Source organism: Musca vetustissima, unplaced genomic scaffold, assembly GCF_032173495.1.
Source record: "Musca vetustissima isolate MV318-11 ecotype Yass unplaced genomic scaffold, APGP_CSIRO_Mvet_v1 utg162471, whole genome shotgun sequence".
Taxonomy (NCBI): domain Eukaryota; kingdom Metazoa; phylum Arthropoda; class Insecta; order Diptera; family Muscidae; genus Musca; species Musca vetustissima.
The window spans coordinates 4,875-26,185 of NW_026879201.1; the positions used below are offsets into that span (position 1 = coordinate 4,875).

At 34.4% G+C, this 21,311-nt stretch overlaps 1 protein-coding gene across 1 annotated transcript; it reads right to left on the reverse strand.

The window, feature by feature from the left end:
* Positions 1-1,112: 1,112 nt before the first annotated feature.
* Positions 1,113-19,295, reverse strand: LOC133323994 (protein lozenge-like; the record flags this gene model as incomplete). The annotated part of the gene is made up of 2 exons (XM_061532892.1): positions 1,113-1,655; positions 19,056-19,295. Coding segments are annotated over 2 exons (783 nt in total), but the record flags the coding sequence as incomplete, so codon positions are not given.
* Positions 19,296-21,311: the final 2,016 nt, after the last annotated feature.

Here is a 21,311-nt window from a genome sequence, read left to right on the forward strand (position 1 = left end):
ATGGGAAAATACGGCTAAAACGTATAAAGTTCCGATTATCGAAGCAGATTAGCGAATAGTAAATACCAATGAAGTTAACAAAATTCTTCGTCATTGTGCTTTGATCGCTTTCCCGCCCTTAGATTGCTCCACGCTAACCCGCCCTCAGATCGTCACTCTTGTGTCTAACTCGCTCATCTATTACCACGACATATACATCTTATACGATCAATAAACCAACCATCGATGTTTATTCCTTCTACTTTCTTCACTTCAGTGCAAACATTCGTTATGATAACAACTACATAATTCTCATTTACTTCGTAACACCGGATAATTAAGTATTTCACTTTGTATCACTGAAGTTGTCGAGAGACACAGTTAACGGTTAGTAAAAACAAATGAAACTTCGTTTGGGAAATCCCCACGCTTAGAGCAACTCGTCAGTATTTAAAAAAAAGTGATACGCTTTAATCGTTATCCCGCCTTTGTCTCGCTCTAGTTTTAAATAACATCTGCGCTTAACTCGCTCCTGCTTTTAATTCACACATTCCAGCGTTTAAGGCCAGATTACTATTACAACAACATATGCCATTAAACAAGATCAATAAACCAAACATTTTTATTCATTCCCATAAAATAAATTATTTTTATACATTATAACATAATTCTCATTCCCGTCGTAACAACGAATGTATATCACCTTTTATTGCTGAAGTTATTCCGCATCAGATTTTAACAATAGTAAATACATGTGAAGTGGGCGTTTGGCAAATCCGCACTCATTGTAACTCGTCAGTTGTTAACAAATGTAATTCTCATTCACTTCGTTACCTAGGATACATAAGTAACACTTAGCGAATAGTAAATATAATTATTGTAATAGTTCGGCTAAGAAACTCAGAAAACGTATACTCTTTGTGGTTCTATAAGGTCCGAGTAATTGGCAGAATGAAATTCAACTGAAGCGACAAAATTTTGATTTAATTTTAAATGACCTAGAAATTTAGGAAGAAATTATTGGCTTTGAATGAAATGTTATCGAAACTTTTCAAATGATGTAATGAATTAATGACTTGGATGTTCGGCGACAATGGGAAAAAAGCAAAGAAAAAAACATTCTAATCTCTCACCATTTAACCAATTCTCAACATTTTTATTATCATCCTCCGCCGCTAATGTATTAACATCAACAAAATTCGACATAAAACCACTTTCAAATTCTGCCGCATGTACAAAATCCGAATTCTCCCCACTCAGCAGCGATGCTGGTGAGGATGTTGTATCCACAGATGCATTTAAATCACCCGTCGTCATTTCTCGGTGGGGACTAACTAACGATAGGGAATGAAAGGATTGTTTTATGGACATCGATACTAATGACGACGCGGAGGAGGATAATGTGGGTGAGGTGGACGATGTTGTTGTTGTCAGTCGTATTTCTTCGTTTGTTAATTGACGGATTTGTTGTGTTGACAACGAGGACGACGATGGCGGCGGCGGTGCAGGCAACATTGTTCTAATTTGTGTGTGGCGTTTATTTTTTATCGACATCGACTTACTTGTTTTGGAGCGTGGTTCACGCGGTCCATCAACGGTAACTTTTATCGCTTTGGCATAGGTGGCCACCTGTCGGGGAAATGTATCCACAGTTATGGTAAGGGTAAAACTTTTACCTAAAATGAGAAGAAAAAAAGAGAAGAAACAGAAGTGTTAAAATTATTGCTGTCATAAATTTTAATTATTTTTTTGTTTGTGTGGGTTATAAATTTTATAAATTATGTGCAGAATGGCAACATCGTAAGATATGTATGTATGTCGTTATGTATTTCAAAGTAGCTGTGTTTAAGAAATTGATTTCCTTCGTCAAGGTTCTTGTTTTTGATGGATTTTGACACCCAAATTTAATTGTTTTCCAGTGATCATTTAACACGCGCCATTAACAGTTGGCGGTCTTCTTTCTTTTGTGAGGTTCGTAAGTGTTGTGAAAATGAAGATTGATTTTTTTGGTGTTTCACTTAAATGCCTTCAAATCTTTTTGGGGCTTTTGAAAGGTATAAAAATGTGAATTTTTTGCTAAATTGACAAAATATATTATCGAGGTACGAATTATCGAAGTTCTACTGTACCAGATTTTAATGGATTTTTCAGAGCAAAGTCTATAGAATGCTTATTTAGAGTTTTTTATACTTAGAAGACACTTATTGTAGGTTTTCTAGACATAGCAGAGGTTCTTCGAGACATACGAGGACTACTTTACATGAAAAGTCTTTTGAAGGCTATATTCACTTTGTTACCCGGATTGATAAATATTTCACTTTTTGCGAAGAGTAAGTACCATTGAAGTCTGCATCTGGCAAATCAGCAGTCACAGTAGTTCATCAGTTGTCAAAAACCGATGCGCTTTGACCACTATCCGCCAATGTTTAACTTCTTTTAGGTCAGCTGTACATGGAAGGTTTGCAAGAAAATGTTCAAACATAGAATACCTTATGTCTAGAAGACCTACTGCAGATTTTATATACCCAGAATACCTTCTGGTAATCTTCTGTGCCTAGAAGGAGTATTGGAGGTCTCCTATGTCTAGTATATTTTCAGTCCCAACAAGACGTTTTACACTATAAATACTTCATGGAAGTTGCCTATGCTCTAAAGACCTTCTAATCATGCATTATGAATTAACAAAATAATTCTCATTCACTTCTTTACTGCGAATGCATAAGTAATCACAGTTAGCGAATAGTAAATATAAATTATTATAATAATTATAGGTATATTGTAAGACTGGTGTTAGGTTATAATAAGTCTGAAGGACTCTAAATTTAAAAAAATAAGAATTATGCTAAGCACACGATAAGAAAAATTGTCAGTTTCTAATTTAATAATTAACTGAATTTATGGGAGTCAGCGTGTGACAAATCCGCAGTCATAGTAACTCGTCAGTAGTTAAGGAATATCTTCGGTCATGCTCTTTTATTATTGTCCAAAAATAGAAGTAAGTCCTCCTGCTTGGTAACCTTTCTAACGGGTTTTAAATACAAAAACCGCATTATTGAGGTTTTTTATGCCCTGACGCGTTTCTCGATGTCTTTTGGAGATCTTTCAAATGCAATACCTTCTAAAATTCTTCTATATGACGAAGTTTCATTAAAGGTATAGCTTATATGGAGACATACTTTATATAGAAAATCTTATGGTGGTCTTCAATACAAAGACATTTTCTATAAATAGAATATCTTTCGTCTTTAGGCCTCTATTTGTATTAGTGATGTAAATTTAGAAAAATAAGGATTTTGCTAAGTATACGACAAGAAAAATTTGTAGTTTGTAGGTTATTAATTTACTGTTTAATGAATTGATGGAAAAAATATATCTTGAATCATGCATACTAAATAGAAGTGAAGCCAGAGTGTGTCAAATCCGCAGTCATAGTAGCTCGTCAGTAGTTAACAAATATCTTCAGTCTTTCTCTTTGCTCATTCTCCAGAAATTAAACCTTTAGCAACCTTTCTAACGATGTTTCAGTGCAAAAATACGATATAGAGGTATTTTATATCCAGACGCTCTTCTCGATTTCTTTTGGAGATCTTTCAAATACGATACCTTCTAAAATTCTTATATACGAAGAAGTTCCATTAAAGGTATTCCTTATCTGGAGACATTGTTTACATAGCAAATCTTATGGAGGTATTCAAAACAATGATATTTTCCATAAATATAATACCTCTCGTTTGTAGGCCTCTGTTTGTATAATAGTGACGTAAATTTAGAAAAAGTATACGATAGGAATAATTGTAAGTCATCAATTAACTCTGCTTTATGAATCAATGGAAATATATATGTGTCTTGCATATCAAATAGAAGTGAAGTCAGTGTGTGGCAAATCCGCAGTCATATTAACTCGTCTGCAAATATATTCGGCATTGCTCTTTGCTCATTCTCCAGCCCTTATCTTGATCCTTCTGAAAATCTTCAACAGAAAGAAAATATACTGGTAGGCAAAAATGAGGATATAGACGTCTTTTATGTCCAGACGCTCTTCTCGATATCTTCTTGAGGTCTTTTTAAATATGGAATTTATTCTGAAATTCTTCTAAACATAGGGAATGCCCTTAATCCTTTTCTAGATACATTCTTAATATAGAATATTTTATAAAGGTCTTCAATAAAAAGAGTTACATCTTGTTTGTGCATAAAAGACCATTTAGAGGTCTACTACACATGGAAGCTTGTGTGCATGTCTTCCTTATATAAGATACCTTATAAAGGTATGTTATAGGTGAACTACCTTCATGAATTTTTCTATATATAAGAGTCTTTCTGATGACTTTCTGGTGGCTTTCAGGTCGCGTTCCATTCATAGAAGACCACCAAGATTAAATAAGAACTCAGGAGTATATACAGTCGACGCCCGGTATAACGAATACTCAGTTTAACGAATTTGGAATATAACGAATGAGCAAAATAGTCGACTTTTTACACTGACTATCGCATATTACGAACGTTTTTCAAATTAATATACTGGGTGTATCGAATAGCGCAAAAAATAATGGGCGAGCCTTAAAAATTTAAACACGTTATTTTTCCTCTTTAGTTTTGCAAACTTATTAAAAATAAATGAGAACTAAAAGAACCGATCTCGTGGATGCCACTCCTGAAAAATTGTACCATTCAATTTTCATTTTTTATTTAAAATTTTTTCCTAAAACTTTTGCACTGTAAATAAAAAAACTACGATATAATACTACACGTTTATAACATTGACTTAAAATTGAAACTGTCTCCTATATATGAAACAATATACGAATATGTAAATATTCCTTAATATAATTTGTCTGGCAGACTTTAAAGTTCATAGCTACGTAAATCATATTTGCGATTGTAAATATCCTTATTGAAAACAAACTAAGGCAAATACATAAAATGCACACAGACACTATACGTATGTAACCCAAAACCACAAAACAATTTTAAGAACACATTTAGGGAAAAACGGACTTCTTAGCTGAAACTTAAGTGTAAATGGAATAGGAAAATAGAATAACGCCGTATCCTACAATTTCAATGTCAAGCTAAAATAATTAAAAACCAGTGAGCGGAGCAGTATAGTCGAACGGGGCCGACCATATGATACCCTACACAAAATCGACGAAAATCTAACTTTATGTGGTTCTACATTCTGAGCTTGAGCGATATTTCGCGATACTTGCACCCTCTTGATCGACTAGAGTTCAACAAATATTATAAATATTTAGTACATCACTTTTAATTACTTGTCCAGATTCCCTTCACCGTGGGTTGTGTTGTGATGTTCGGCTTTCAATTGATACCCTACACAACATCCACGAAAATCTAAATTAGTGTGGTTATATACTCTGAGCTTCGGCTTTAAATTGTGGCCTATAGATCGACTCGAAAAAAATAAGTTTTTGGTCCACTTCATCCCAATAGAATTATCAGATCATCACCAAAAATCATAGGCGTTGTCTTTAACCATACCTGGATCCTCATGGAAAATTTCAAAGCGATCAGCGCTATATTTCCGCCCTCTAGTGTGGTAATGCGTTGCCAAATAATATCTGAATACGTAAGCACCTGTAAATATTTACGTGTAACTCCCATATGCGACAATATATATATATATATAATTGGTATGGATTTAAAGGTCAACCACTCCTCTTGGATATACTATCAACATCTCGGGTATATTTCCTTCAGGGGTAAATATATACTCTATAGAATACAAATTTTGTCATGTTCACACAAAGGTCAGGGTTCATTTGACCCGCTAAATATTGACCTATGTTTATCAAAATAGGCATGCTTATTCTTTGGCCCGATCCCCTTCTCAATGTAGCGACCAGAAAATCAGACAAAAGTAAAGTTTTTGGTGCATTTCATCCCCCAAATATTAACCGATCTGTACAAAAAACAATAGGGGTTTTCATTGGCAAAACCCATCCTACATGCAAAGTTTTGTGTAGAGTGGTCCATAACCGTGGGCTGTTATGGACCAATCTGCGGACGGACGGACACACATGTCCAGATCGACTCAGCTAGTCGAGATATGACGGTATACTTAAAGGTGGCTCTAGGAACAATATTTCGCGTTACAAACTCTTGGGGCTGTACAAAGCTATAATACCCCGGCAGCATTGTTGTGTAGGGTATAAATTGTTTTATATTATCCTAAAATATTAGGCTATGCACACTTTGGCATCCGTTCGCATTAATTTATCAAATTAATTTTGTCCTACATGTTGATAATATTTTAGGAGAGGTGCCAGAATGTGCGAACAGCTATTTCTCATATTCGAACCTAATATTAGTCTAGAAGAAATTTGATGACATCGGTTACTTCCTTATCGTGCTCAGCAGCCAGAGAGGTAAAGGGACATTTGTAAATCGACTCCCAATTTTCGGAAACGGATTTCGTCAAAAGAAACCAGGAGTCTAAAACCGATATTTCGGTTATGTACATTTTTATCGTAGCAGTTTTTATTGATTGGTGAGAGACTCTTATTGCACATTCAAGTTCAAATATCTTAGAAGAAACGGAATTTTATGCTTTACACGAAGCGAGGAAAGTCTCTCATCTTTGGGTGAGGGAGGGGTATCATATGGTAGAACTTTGAAATTTCGTGTTTGATAATGGCGCAGCAAACATTAAATGATGTCGCCCCATTTAAAAATGTTCCATTCGAAGGTGGTGTAATCTGCACAAAACGGCGTAGTCCCATTTTCGGCATTTTGGAGATTAAGTAGCTTGTCGTTCTTGTTGGATATAGGTTCCTGTTTTAACGTAGTCCACACCTTAAGGTTCCGCCACATTTTAGGCATACATTTCCAATCTAATTGTTTTTTTTTTTTTTGGAATTTCGTTTTTGCCAAAACATGTTCAATATAAGCCCCATATATAAGCCCCGTCCACCCCCCTTTTTCGGACCACAAACTCAAAAAATTCTCTTCGTCCTTTACCAATTTTTTGAGTCACTTTATTCCCAACGGAAATGGTGTAGTGTGGAAGTCTGTCCAGTTGAACTATTAAATTGACAAACAGAAATAAGTAAATAAGCCAATCCCGAAGTTTTTTTTATGGACCCAAAGAACATTTTCGAATGATGGAAACGATACTGACACACACACAAACAAAAAGAACGACACATAAAATGCGACATTTTTGTTAGCGAGTTATGTTCGCCCCACCAGAACCAGACCTTTTTGAAGTCCTGCTAAGAAGATTGGAGATTTTTTACGTAGATTACGAACTTTTTAAAGTCACAACAGAGCATGATGGTGGATACCATTTTTTGTCAGCGACGTTTTCGTCATGGGAGTAAATTAAAATGCTAGCACTGTGATGGTGGTTACTCTTGCTGTTGTTGTTGTTGCTATTTCTTGCGGTGGGTTGGGTTTATACTTCTTGTTATTTTTTGCTCTCAGCGCTTTTTTCTTTCTTGGATTTTATTTTCGTTTCGTTGCCGCACACAATAGCAGCCACTTTGACTTCTTTAAACGCTGAATTTACACGTCATTGCGGGTCGTTTGGGTATTTTACGATTTTTTTCATAGAGCAAAGATATTTCCCATTCGTTCGGCGATTCGTTCGTTGGTTCTCTGTTGCTTGCTGGGTTGCTTGGTTTGGTTTTTTTGTTTGGGAGGATGGTGTTTTTTTGGTGGCTACCTTTTTATGTGAGCTCCACACACAATTCCATTCTGTGGTGTTGTTTTTGTTGTTGTTTGTGTTCAACAGAAATGAACTACACCCACTTCATTTGTCGCAAAAACAAATAAAAACAAACCCACACACACATATATGCAACCATAAATAACATACATACATACATACATACAGTTGTTACATACATACAGATTCAGTTATTATTCAGTTGAACCGGAATGAAAATAAACTTCAGTCTACATATGTCTACATACATATATTGTAATGTCTGTTACACTTTGTGTATATATGTACGTCTGTATATGTTCCCCGTTCGTTTGTAAATTCAACCAATCTCACAGTCTAAAGAGAAAGAGAGCACACAGGCGTACTAAATAGCAGATGATATGGACCAAGTTAACCGCAAAAACCTCAGCCACAGAACGAGATGAAAAAAACATCGAATAACAACTCAAACTCACACACACTCCTACAGTCATACGCTTAAATATATATCGGCTATTTACATATTTACACTGTTTGTCGCTTACACTTTTTTTATTTCGTTGTTGTTGCAGCTTTTTTTTGCAATCACAGACGAATTGGTAACACCACACGTTCACTTCATTGTAAATTTATGTACATATGTGTATTTGTCTGTGTGTGTGTCTGTCTTCATTAGTTTGTGATACATAACTATGTATGAGGATGTTGCAACCGGCAATGTTTTTTTGTCTCTGTGGTGTCAAATTGACAGTGGCCTAAAATATATGTAAGCATAACAATATTTTTTTTGAACAGGATATTACAATGTTGTAAAACAGAAAATTTTATGTTCGCAATTTGAGATGAGATGGCAAAAATCAACGCTTAAAAAATAAAGTCCGGACCTAATCAATACTATTTGCTCTGTGGGAGTTTGGTGTATCATTCACAAAAAATCAGATGAAACTATATATGGGAGCTATATATAAATCTGAACCGAGTTCAACAAAATTTCGCATACATCAATCAGGACCTAATACAGTATGCTGTGCAAAATTTTGACCCAATCGAAAAAATATTGGAAGTTTAGTGCATCATTTACATAAAATCGGACGAAACTATATATGGGAGCTATATCTAAATCTGAACCGATTTTCTTTTTTCAATTTCAATAGGGTTCGTCCTTGGGCCAAACAAATGAGCTGTACCAAATTTCATCCAAATCGGATTATAAATGCGACCTGTACTTTGCTAACAAAAATACATGGACGGACGGACATGCATAAATCGACTCAGAAAGTGATTCTATGCATATTTTCAAAAATGCCGAAGTTGCAAAATTTTGTCCCAATCGGACACATATTGGGAGTTTGGTATATCATTCACAAAAAATCAGACGAAACTATATATGGGAGCTATATCTAAATCCGAATCGATTTAAACAAAACTTCGTACATCAGTCTGGACCTAATTCAGTACCCTGTGCAAAATGTTGTCCCAATCGCACAATTATTGGGAGTTTGGTGTATCATTCACATAAGATCGGACGAAACTATATATCTAAATCTGAACCGATTTTCTCCAATTTCAATAGGGTTCGTCCTTGGGCCAAATAAGTGAATTGTGCCAAATTTCATCCAAATCGGATTATAAATGCGACCTGTACTTTGTTTACAATTTAACATCAACAGAAGGACATGCATACATCGACTCAGACAGTGATTCTAACCTGTACCACAGTGTGGTGAAGGGTATAAAAACATTTTTAAAAATCTACGACTTGAGAAACATTTTTAAAAATCTACGCCTTGAAAAAAATATTTTTAAAAAATCTACGCCTTTAAAAAAATATTTTTAAAAAATCTACGCCTTGAAAAAAATATTTTTAAAAAATCTACGCCTTGAAAAAAATATTTTTAAAAAATCTACGCCTTGAAAAAAATATTTTTAAAAAATCTACGCCTTGAAAAAAATATTTTTAAAAAATCTACGCCTTGAAAAAAAATATTTTTAAAAAATCTACGCCTTGAAAAAAATATTTTTAAAAAACCCACGAAGCAGTATAGTCGAACGGGGCCGACCATACAATACCCTACACAACTACCACGGAATTTTAACTTTGTGCGGATGTTTATTCCGAGCCTGGGCAGTATTTCGTGATATTTGCACCCTCCAACAGAACATCTTCCTCACACTCATATATTTTCCGAATATTTCTGATATTCAGTACAGCCTTTCTAATTAATTTTCAAGATTCCCTTCGTCGTGGATTGTGTTGTGATGTTCGGCTTATAATTGTGGCCTACAGATCTACTTAACAAAAAACACAAAAAAATTGAGTTTTCGGTCCACTTCATCCCAAAATTATTATCTGATCATCACCGAAAATTATAGGCGTTGTCCTTGACCATACCTGGAACCTCATGTAACATTTCAAAGCGATCAATGCTATATTTTCGTCCTCTAGTGTGGTAATGATTTACTAAATAATATCTCAGTACGTAAGCACCTGTCAATATTTAAGTATAATTCCTACATCCGAGTACATACGACAATATAATTGGTATCAGTTTAATGGACAACCAATCCTCTTGGATATACTATCACCTTCTCGGGTCTATGTCCTTCAGGGGTAAATTTATACGCTATAAAATACAAACTTTTGTAATTTTGCACACAAAAGTCAGGGTCCATTTGACCCGCTAAATATTGACCGATATTTATTAAAACAGGCATACTTATTCTTTGGCCCGATCCCCTTCTCCTTCTCCAAAAATTCGCGATGTTTGGGCCATAATTGCGCCCTCTGAAGCGACCAGAAAATCAGATAAAAAAAGTTTTTGGTCCATTTCATCACCTAAATATTAACCGATCTTTACCAAAATACCCCTTTGTCTTCATTGGCCAGAACCTATCCTACATGAAAAGTTTCATGAAGATTGGTCCATTACTGTGGCCTGTATCGTGTTTACAAATTATAATGGACAGATGGACGGACAGACGGCGGACATGTCTAGATCGACTCAGCTAGTCGAGATGTGACGATCGGTATACTTAAAGGTGGGTCTAGGACCAATATTTCGCGGCGTTACAAACTCTTGGGGCTGCACAAAGCTATAATACCCTGACAACATTGTTTTTAAGGATATAAAAATCAAGGCCAGGTTTGAAAATGTCTAAAAAATATTTTTAAAACTTTAAAAATGATTTTGAAGCTCCAAAGCCCAGGATACAAAATCGATGTCTGCTTTGAAGCTTTAAAAACATTTTCTTGAAAAAATTAAATTTAATATAAAATACTGAGAAGTGTAGCTTTCCAACCTTCCATTTAAAAATATATTTATATGTTGCTATATATTATTGTACTATATGACATTATGTGGCATTCATTGGTGGTCAGTTTAAAATTCCATAAATTTGTTCATGTGCAAGCAGCCCTTCACTCGACATTCTGCAAATAAGCGAAAGCAGGACTGATGTTTCCCATTCTATTTGCATTCTCAATTTATGTTATTTGTAATGAAGCAATTGTTGTTTTTTTTAATCATAATCATTTGTTAATAATTGTTGTTATTTAAGTTTATTATATGAATTGACGGACAACAACAAAAAAATAGTACATAACTCATTGTGACAGAAGTGATTTTTAATATCATTACCGCATTTTTATAATTTTTAATTTCTTTTTTAATGATGTTGAAGGAAAAAAATCGAAAAAAAAATTATATATTAAAATATTAAAAATGTTATATTAAGAACGCCACCTCCAAGCCGAATTTATTAAAAACATAATTCAAAATCTCTTCCAAAATAAATGACACAAAATTAGCAACACCCATTTAAAAAAAAAATGATATAATCACAACACAAATTAAAAAAAAAAAAACGAAACGCAATTGAACCCCCCATTTGCTGACCGGTTGCTGTTTTTGATAGCCGTGGACATTTTAATAGGTTGAATGGATCACAAAAACAGCAAGCGAGCAGCAATGCAAAAAAAAAACTCAACTCGCCATAATCAAAACAGCAAAAAAAATACATTGAATACAAAACTCAATTGAAATAATGGCCGCTGTTTTCGCCAGAGAGGCCGAACCAAAACAGAAAACAAAAAAAAATGATATCAGCGAGAACGGTCTGATTGAAATGACATTTAATCAAGCAGAACAGCAGTTGTTAGCGTTTTGATTGCTGTTTTCGATGTGTTTTTTTTTTATTTTTTTAAGATTGGTATGATTATATGTAAGAATGTTTTAATTAGCTGTTTTCCGAGGGAAAGAAATAATTTGAAAATATCATTTGACAATATTTTGATTTTAATTATAAAAAAAGAATATCTGATTTATAAGTTTGGATTTTTTACGATTTGAAATAATTATTTTAAGACATATTCGAGTCATTTTTTAAAAAATAGAAATTTAATCCATACGACAAACTTAAAGAAAATATTTTTTAGTGATAGTTGCCCACACTCGGAAAGAAAAAAAGCAAATCCCCTAATATTGACGACCCCCGAAAACGTATAAAGGACCTCGATCTACGAATCTGTACTTGGAATGTGCGCACGTTGTAGAGAACAGGCGCAGTTTTCGCTTTGGCGGATGTACTCAAGAAGTACAAAGCCGATATTATTGCCTTACAGGAAATGCGATGGAAAGGGACAGGAAATAGCTGCCATGAAACGAGACATGAATTTGGCTGCGGATTTATGGTTAACAGGAGAATAAAAGACCTCGTCTCCAGATTCACTCCACTAAATGAGCGAATTACTATAATCCCCATAAGCGAAGTTCTTCTGACAGATACAGACAGCGTGTTGAGAATCTGGAAGGAGCAAAAGCTTCTGGTATGAAATAGTACAACCAATAATAGATTACGGTATAGAGTGGATACCACCTACCAAGGTGGATACCAATACCAAGGTGAAGCCAGAATAGCAATAAATCGGGTGAAGAATAATAAAGCAGCAGGTTCCGATGGGTTAGCAACCGAACTATTCAAGACATATGGTCAAATGCTGGTCGGGAGCATGCACCAGCTGATTAGTACAATTTGCCTAGAGGAATGCATGCCCAATGATTGGAACCTCAGCAATCATGCATGCCCAATGATTGGAACCTTCCAATCATTGCGCATGCATTCCTCTAGGCAAATTGTACTAATCAACTGGTGCATGCTCCTGACCAGCATTTGACCATCGGTCTTGAATAGTTCGGTTGGTAACCCATCGGAACCTGCTGCTTTATTATTCTTCAGCCGATTTATTGCTATTCTGGCTTCACCTTGGTATTGGTATCCACCTTGGTAGGTGTTGTGTACCGTGGACGTGGATACAAGACGATATGTGCCAACTATAGAGGAATTAGCCTTCTTCCCATCGCATATAAAGTGCTATCCAACGTACTATGTGAACAACTGAAGCCAATGGTCAATGGCATTATTGGACCATACCAGTGCGGCTTCAGACCTGGCAAATCCACCATTGACCAGATTTTCACTCTGCGCCATATCCTGGAAAAGACCCACGAAAAACACATCGACACATACCACCTATTCGTCGACTTTAAAGCCGCATTCGACAGACCTATCCGTTCAGAGGTGTTTTAAGCCATGTCTACGTTCGACATTCCAGGATACGGCAATGCAGGATAACTTTAAGTGGCTCAAGGTCAGCAGTTAAAGTCGGAAAGGACCTATCGGAAACCTTCAATACCGAACGAGGATTCAGACGAGGTGACATTTTGTCGTGTGATCTTTTTAACATCCTGCAGGAAAAGGTCATACGAGAGGCAAAAGTGAACAGAAATGGCACTCTGTACAACAAACATCACATGTTACTCGTCTACGCCGATGACATCGACATAATTGGTCGAACAATGAAAGCGGTAACACCACCTTTGAACAAATTTATAAGGAGTCTGCCAAAGTGGGTCTGGTAGTAAACGGCGAGAAGATCAAGCTGATGGTATCAACGCGCAAGATGTCCAGTAGACTCGGACCAACTGTGGAACTTGAGAACTACAACTTCGAGGTAGTCAACGATTTTACATACCTTGGTACCGCCATCAATAAAACTAATGACATCAGTTTTGAAATTCGGAGAAGGATTGTGTTGGCCAACAGATGCTACTATGTTCAAAGTGAGCAGTTTATAAACAAGGCCACCTCCCGCCAGACTAAACTCACACTTTACAAGACGCTGATACTACCCATACTGTTATATGGATCTGAAGTATAGGTACTTTCGCAAGCAGATGAGGCAGCTCTTGGGCTGTTTTAAAGAAAAATTCTCCGAAAGATATAAGGGCCGATCTCCGTCGACGGTGAATATCGCCGTCAAATTAACCACGGGCGTTTTTTTTGCTAGGGCAATGTTTAGATTTTTTATATGCATACCTCTTAAATAAGAGTCTACACTTTGTTAAAATTTGAAAAAAAAAACTACTTCGAAGATATGATTTAAAAAAAATATCTGAAATCTATTCGGTTTTTATTTCCATTTAGTCTAAATCAGCCTAAATCATTTAATGTTGACTACATTGTTTTGAGATATTTTCAAAAAAAAAAAAAAAAAAAAACGTTCAACTCCTAAATGAGCGACACGCGCCGTTTATGAAATACCCTCCAAGATAAAATGCTGCCGACATTAGATTCCATCCTTCAACACTGCCTACCTCCGCCACCACCAGCAACAACATAATTAACGCTAACAATCAAATAACATTTTCATTGAAGCTAAGAATATTAACCCTTGCCACGCTACCTATGAAAGGTAAATAATAGCTATCAGCAGAATGATCTTCTCCAAATCACATTATCGGTCGTCATAAAGGTCGTGTGTGTGTGTATCTGGCCCATCAATGTAATCCTTTGACGTACGTTTATTTGATTTATCTACAAATTTTCAAAATGAATGAAAGAAAACTAAGCAGGGCAGTAATTATCCGAAGAGACATAACTCTTTAAAACGCTTGCTGTTGAATATTCGGTATTGTCTTATTTCATTTCTACAAATTTTATACAATTTGTTTTCAGACTCTCTCTCCAAAAAAATAAATAAAATCAACTACAAGATTACACAAATTAGCCGAAGATGAAAAAACACACACAACATTGAACTCTGTACCCACCAACATACTCCGTCGACGAGAGGAATGTGTCAGAGGGAACCCGAAGTATTCCCTTTCAATATGACGCTTATGATTCTATTGTTGTTATTATTGTGGCTGTTTTCCGTTAAATAAAGTCATTACAAAATCATATTTTTCAAAATCAGAGCACTATTTGTTTCAGATTTTTTTGTGTTTTTTCGGAATGGGAACAAAAGACTTGGCCTCTCATATCTTTTGTTCACACGGCACAATTACAAATTGCTGTGCTCCAGTTTTGAGTTTTTTTATTTATTCTTCGTTAAGTTCGACTCATTCCTATATTTCAAATGATATGTTTCGGTTTGTTGTTGTAAGTAGTCGTTAATTTATTTGGATATGTTTTTTTTTCATGAACAATGATTTGATTAAGATGTGTTGGAGTTGATTAATTTCTGTCAGACCAATAGTCAGTCAGTCATTTCGAATAACTCAACATGTAGGTTAAGTTCAAGATTTACTTATCTGCTGGAATTTATAACATTTTTTTTTGTAGACCCTCTACAATAAAATCTATATCTTGTGTAAAGTAAAAAGAAATATTTTTTAAAAAATGTACGGCTTATTGAAACTTCGAAAAATATTTTTAAAAAAATCTACGCCATCTTGGAATTTGAAAAAATACTTTGATTTTTTTTTTTTTAAATCTACACCTTGGAAACAAAACATTTTTTTTTTAATCTACGCCATCTTTGAACTTGAAAAAAATTTAATCCCCGGCTTGGAACAAAAATAATCTACGGCTTTAAAAACATTTTAAATCTACGGCTTGAAAAAAAGTTGCCGATTAAAGGTCAACAGCACCTCTTCCTTACAGTGACTTATTTTCCGAATATTACTAATATTCAGTACAGTCCTTCTAATTACTTGTCCAGATTCCCTTCATCGTGAGTTGTGTTGTGATGATCGGCCTATAATTGTGGCCTATAGATCGACTCGAAGAAAACACCAAAAAATTAAGTTTTCGGTCCACTTCATCCCAAAATTATTATCTGATCATCACCGAAAATTATAGGCGTTGTCCTTGACCACAACTGGAATCTCATGGAAAATGTCAAAGTGATCAGCACTATATGTAGGCCCTCTAGTGTGGGTTACTAAATAATATCTCAGTACCTAAGTACCTGTAAATATTTAAGTGTAACTCCCATATCTGAGTACATACGATCATATAATATAGTCGGACGGGGCCATAGAATACCCTACACAACTACCACGGAACTCTAACTTTCTGCGGATGTTTATTCCGAGCCTGAACAATATTTCGTGATATTTGCACCCTCTTGCCCGATTAGAGGTCAACAGCGCCTTTTTCTTACACTAACATAAATTCCGAATATTTCCAATATTCAGAACAGCCCAGATTCCAGATTCCCTTTACCGTGAGTTGTGTTGTTATGTTCGGATTATAATTGTGTAGATCGACTCGAAAAAATTAAGTTTTCAGTCCACTTCATCCCAAAATTATTATCTGATCATCGCCGAAAATTATAAGCGTTGTCCTTGACCATACATGGATCCTCGTGGAAAATTTCAAAGCGATCAGGGCTATATTTCGGCTCTCTAGTGTGGTAATGGGTTACTAAATAATATATGAATACGTAAACATCAGTAAATGTTTACTGTAACTCCCACATCCGGGTACATACGACAATGTAATTGGTATCGATTTAAACGTCAACCACTCCTCTTCGATATACTATCAACTTCTCGGGTCTATGTGCTTCAGGGGTAAATCTATACGCTATAGAATACAAAATTTGTAATTTTTCACACAAAAGTCAGGGTCAATTTGACCCTCTAAATATTGACCGATCTTTATCAAAACAGGCATGCTTATTCTTTGGACCGATCCCCTTGAACCGATCCCCATGTAAAAATTCGTGATATTTGGACCATAATTGTGGCCTCTGGAGCGACCAGAATATCAGACAAAAATAAAGTTGTTGGTCCATTTCATACCCTAAATATTAAACGATCGTTTCCAAACACAATAGGGGTCTTCATTGACCAGAGCACAACCTACATGCAAAATTTCGTGAAGACTGGTCCATTACTGTGGTCTGTATCGTGTTTACAATTATAATGGACAGACGGACGGACTGACGGACTGACGGACACACATCTCTAGATTGACTCAGCTAGTCGAGATATGACGATCTTTATACTTAAAGGTGGGTCTAGGGCGAATATTTCGCGGCGTTACAAATTTTGGGGCTGCACAAACCTATAATACCCTGGCAACATAGTTGTGTAGGATATAACATTCTACGCCTTAAAAAAAATTATTTTAGAAAATTTACGCCTTGAAAAAAAATTATTTTAGAAAATTTACGCCTTGAAAAAAAATTATTTTTAGAAAATCTACGCCTTGAAAAAAATTATTTTTAGAAAATCTTCGCCTTGAAAAAAATATTTTTAAAATATCTACGCCTTGATAAAAAAAAATTGTTTAAAAAATGTTTGCCTTGAAAAAATATTTTTTAAAAATCTTTGCCTTAAAAAAAAATTTAAAAATCTACTACTTGAAAAAAATATTTTCAGAAAAATCTACGCCTTAAAATTTTTTTTTAGAAAAATCTAAGCCTTGAAAAAAGTATTTTTTTTAAAAATCTACGACTTGAAAAAAATAAGTTAAAAAACTCTATGCCTTGAAAAAAATTATGTTAAAAAATCTACGCCTTGAAAAAAATATGTTTAAAAAATCTACGCCTCGAAAAAAATATTTTTAAAAATTTACGCCTTGAAAAAAATATTTAAAAAAACCTACGCCTTGAAAAAAATATTTAAAAAAATATACGCCTTGAAAAATTTTGTTTTAAAAAAATCTACTCCTTGAAAAAATTATTTTTAAAAAATCTACGCCTTGAAAAAAATATTTAAAAAAATCTACGCCTTGAAAAATTTTGTTTTAAAAAAATCTACTCCTTGAACAAATTATTTTTAAAAAATCTACGCCTTGAAAAATTTGTTTTTAAATAATCTAAGCCTTGAAAAAAATATTTTTAAAAAAATCTACGCCTTGAAAAAAATATTTTTTAAAAATCTACGCCTTAAAAAAACTTTTCTAAAAAATCTATGCCTTGAAAAAATATTTTTAAAAATATCTACTCCTTAAAAAAATATTGTTTAAAAAATTACGCCTTGAAAAAAATATTTTTAGAAAAATCTACGCCTTGAAAAAAATATTTTTAAAAAATCTAGGCCTTAAAAATATTTTTTTAAAATCTACGCCTTGAAAAAAATATTTTAAAAAAATCTACGCCTTCAAAGAAATATTTTTAAAATAATATCGTCCCCTCGTCCTTAGTGGAACGTTCGTCTTAATAGTCGTAGACCACATGGTGTAAATCGAACTTAGCACGTCGTCTAATTGCTCGAGAAACATATGACACATAATTTGCTAGATTGGTGCACTCTTTCTACCTGGTCTGCAAAACACGTATCCTAGTTACTCAGTGAGTTAATTACTCCCAAAGAAGAATAAGAAACCCCTCGAACATACTGCTCGTTAGTAGAGCAGAAACCCAATCGATTATTAGCCAAAACAAAACTAAAGTCTGGCAAACAAATTGCGGATTGCGTGTCAGCAAAAGAATTTAGAACTCAAAAGAAAAAAATAAACAGCAAATATCAATACAACACAAGACATGATCATGAATGATCATTCATGTCGATTGCCAACAGCTAGACATTGAAACGTGTGACGAAGGACTTTTATTAGGCCAAAGACTTCCTTTTCATAAATTGTTGGCATTTGCTGGCAACAAGTACATTTTTTGTTGTTGCCACTCGCTCACTCTCTGCCGCTCCATTTGGGCATTTGAATGGCCGACACACTGCAAGTGAGGCACGACACACCAAAAGTCCTAAAAAGATGTCAGTTGTTGCAAATTAAGGAAGCACGAATGCAAACACTTTGTGATGTCTGCCTTTCGTTTCGTTTCATTTTTTTTCGGCAAAGAAAACAAATTTGGAAGCGCTGTACTGTAACCACCATTGGACATGGTGCAGTCATACAGCAGGTAGTCGTCATCATCAGTCAGTATCATCATCCTCCTCATCATGCTTCTGTTGCATGCTGACCTTAGGCCATTCTTACAAACATAAAACGTCAAAGGTTAATGTGACGACTTCTGTGAGTGAACTTCTGAGGTGATCGTTGCCTTACAGCACAATCAATCGGACGTGAAGCCCAAAATCGTACATTGGAAATGTGTGAAAGCAAATTTCATTCATAAATACAATGTTTATAAGAAAACACAAACACACACACTACTTACCCCTTCCACTTCGTCCCACAAAACGCAGATCATTAAATTTGGCCACTTGATCTTTCATTGTTGCCCGATCATTTCTCAATTCGGCACAACAGTTCTCATCGTTGCCGGCACGGATATAAACATTGGTACCATCTCCCACATCGACCAGGGCCACAACTTTAAAGGCAATCGGCAGGGTTTTATTTGAACGCCAGTGTGTGGGCAAGGCGGAGCAGAGGAAATATGGATTGCTGGTGCGCACTAAAAAAAATGGAAGAGAGAAAATTAAATGAAAATTGGCAATAAAAAAGAAATAATTATAGAAACATAGAAACATTAAAAATTAAAAAACATCATCACGAATGGGATGGATTTGTGCAAAAAAAAAAAATGTAATAAAATATTCAAAAAAATATCTAAAAAAAAATATTTTTAAAAAATAAGGGGTAGACTTCAAAAAAAAATATTTTTGAAAAAATACGCTTGAAAAAAATATTTTTAAAAAATCTACGAAAAAAATAATTTTAAAAAATCTACGCCTTGAAAAAAAATAATTTTAAAAAATCTACGCCTTGAAAAAAATATTTTTGAAAAAATACGCTTGAAAAAATATTTTTAGAAAATCTACGCCTTGAAAAAATATTAAAAAAAAATCCACGCCTAGAGAAAATATTTTTAAAAAAATCCACGCCTTCAAAAAAAATATTTTTAAAAAATCTACGCCTTGAAAAAAATATTTTTAATAAATCTACGCCTTGAAAAAATATTTTTAATAAATCTACGCCTTGAAAAAAATATTTTTAATAAATTTACGCCTTGAAAAAAATATTTTTAAGAAATCTACGCCTTGTTGGGACGTGAAAAAATTCTTTAGAAAATCTACGCCTTGAAAAAAATATTTTTAATAAATCTACGCCTTGAAAAAATATTTTTAAAAAATCTACGCCTTGAAAAAAATATTTTTAATAAATCTACGCCTTGAAAAAAACATTTTTAATAAATCTACGCCTTAAAAAAAATATTTTTAATAAATTTACGCCTTGAAAAAAATATTTTTAACAAAACTACTCCTTGAAAAATATTTTTAAAAAATCTACGCCTTGAAAAAAATATTTTTAAAAAATCTACGCCTTGAAAAAAAAATTTTAAAAAAACTACGCCTTGAAAAAAATATTTTTAATAAATCTACGCCTTGAAAAAAATATCTTTAATAAAACTACACTTCACAAAAATATTTTTAATAAATCTAAGCTTGAAACAATATTTTTAATAAATCTACGCTTCAAAAAAATTAAAAAGAATCTTAAAATCTTCGGCTTGTTGAAACTGGACAAAATATTTTTAAAAATCTAAGCTTGTTTTTTACACAAAAAATTATTTTTAAAAAATCTTCGACTTGTTGAAACTGGAAAAAATATTTAAAAACCAGTGAGCAGGGCAGTATAGTCGGACGGGGCCGACCATACGATACCCTACACGACTACCACAGAACTCTTTCTTTCTGCGAATTTTTATTCCAAATCTGCGTAATATTTCGTGATAGTTGCATCCTCTTGTCCAATTAGAGGTCAACAGCACCTCTTCATTACACTGACATATTTTCCGAATATTATCAATTACTTGTCCATAATTACTTGTCCATATCCCCTTCACCGTAGGTTGTGTTGCTATGTTCGGCTTTCAACTGTGGCCTATAGATCGAATCGAAAAAAAAAAAACAAAAGATCAAGTTTGCGGTCCACTTCATCCTAAAATTATTATCAGATCATCACCGAAAATTATAGGCGTTATCCTTGACCATAACTAGAACCTCATGATCATCACCGAAAATTATAGACGTTGTCCTTGACCATAACTAGAACCTCATGAAACATTTCAAGGCGATAAGCGCTATATTTCCGCCCTCTAGTGTGGTAATGATTTACTAAATAATATCTGAGTACGGAAGCACCTGTAAATATTTAAGAGTAACTCCCATATCCGAATACATACGACAATGTAATTGAAGTAATTTTGAAGGTTAACCGTTCCTCTTGGATACACTATCAACTTCGCGGATCTAAATGCTTCAGGAGTAAATATATACGGTCCATTTCATCCCCTAAACATGAACCGATCATTACCAAAAACAATAGGGGTCTTCATTGGGCAGAACCTAGCCTACATGAAGATTGGTCCATAACTGTGGTCTGTATCGTGTTTACAAATTATAATCGGCAGACGGACGGACACACATGTCTAGATCGACTCAGCTAGTCGAGATATGACGATCAGTAT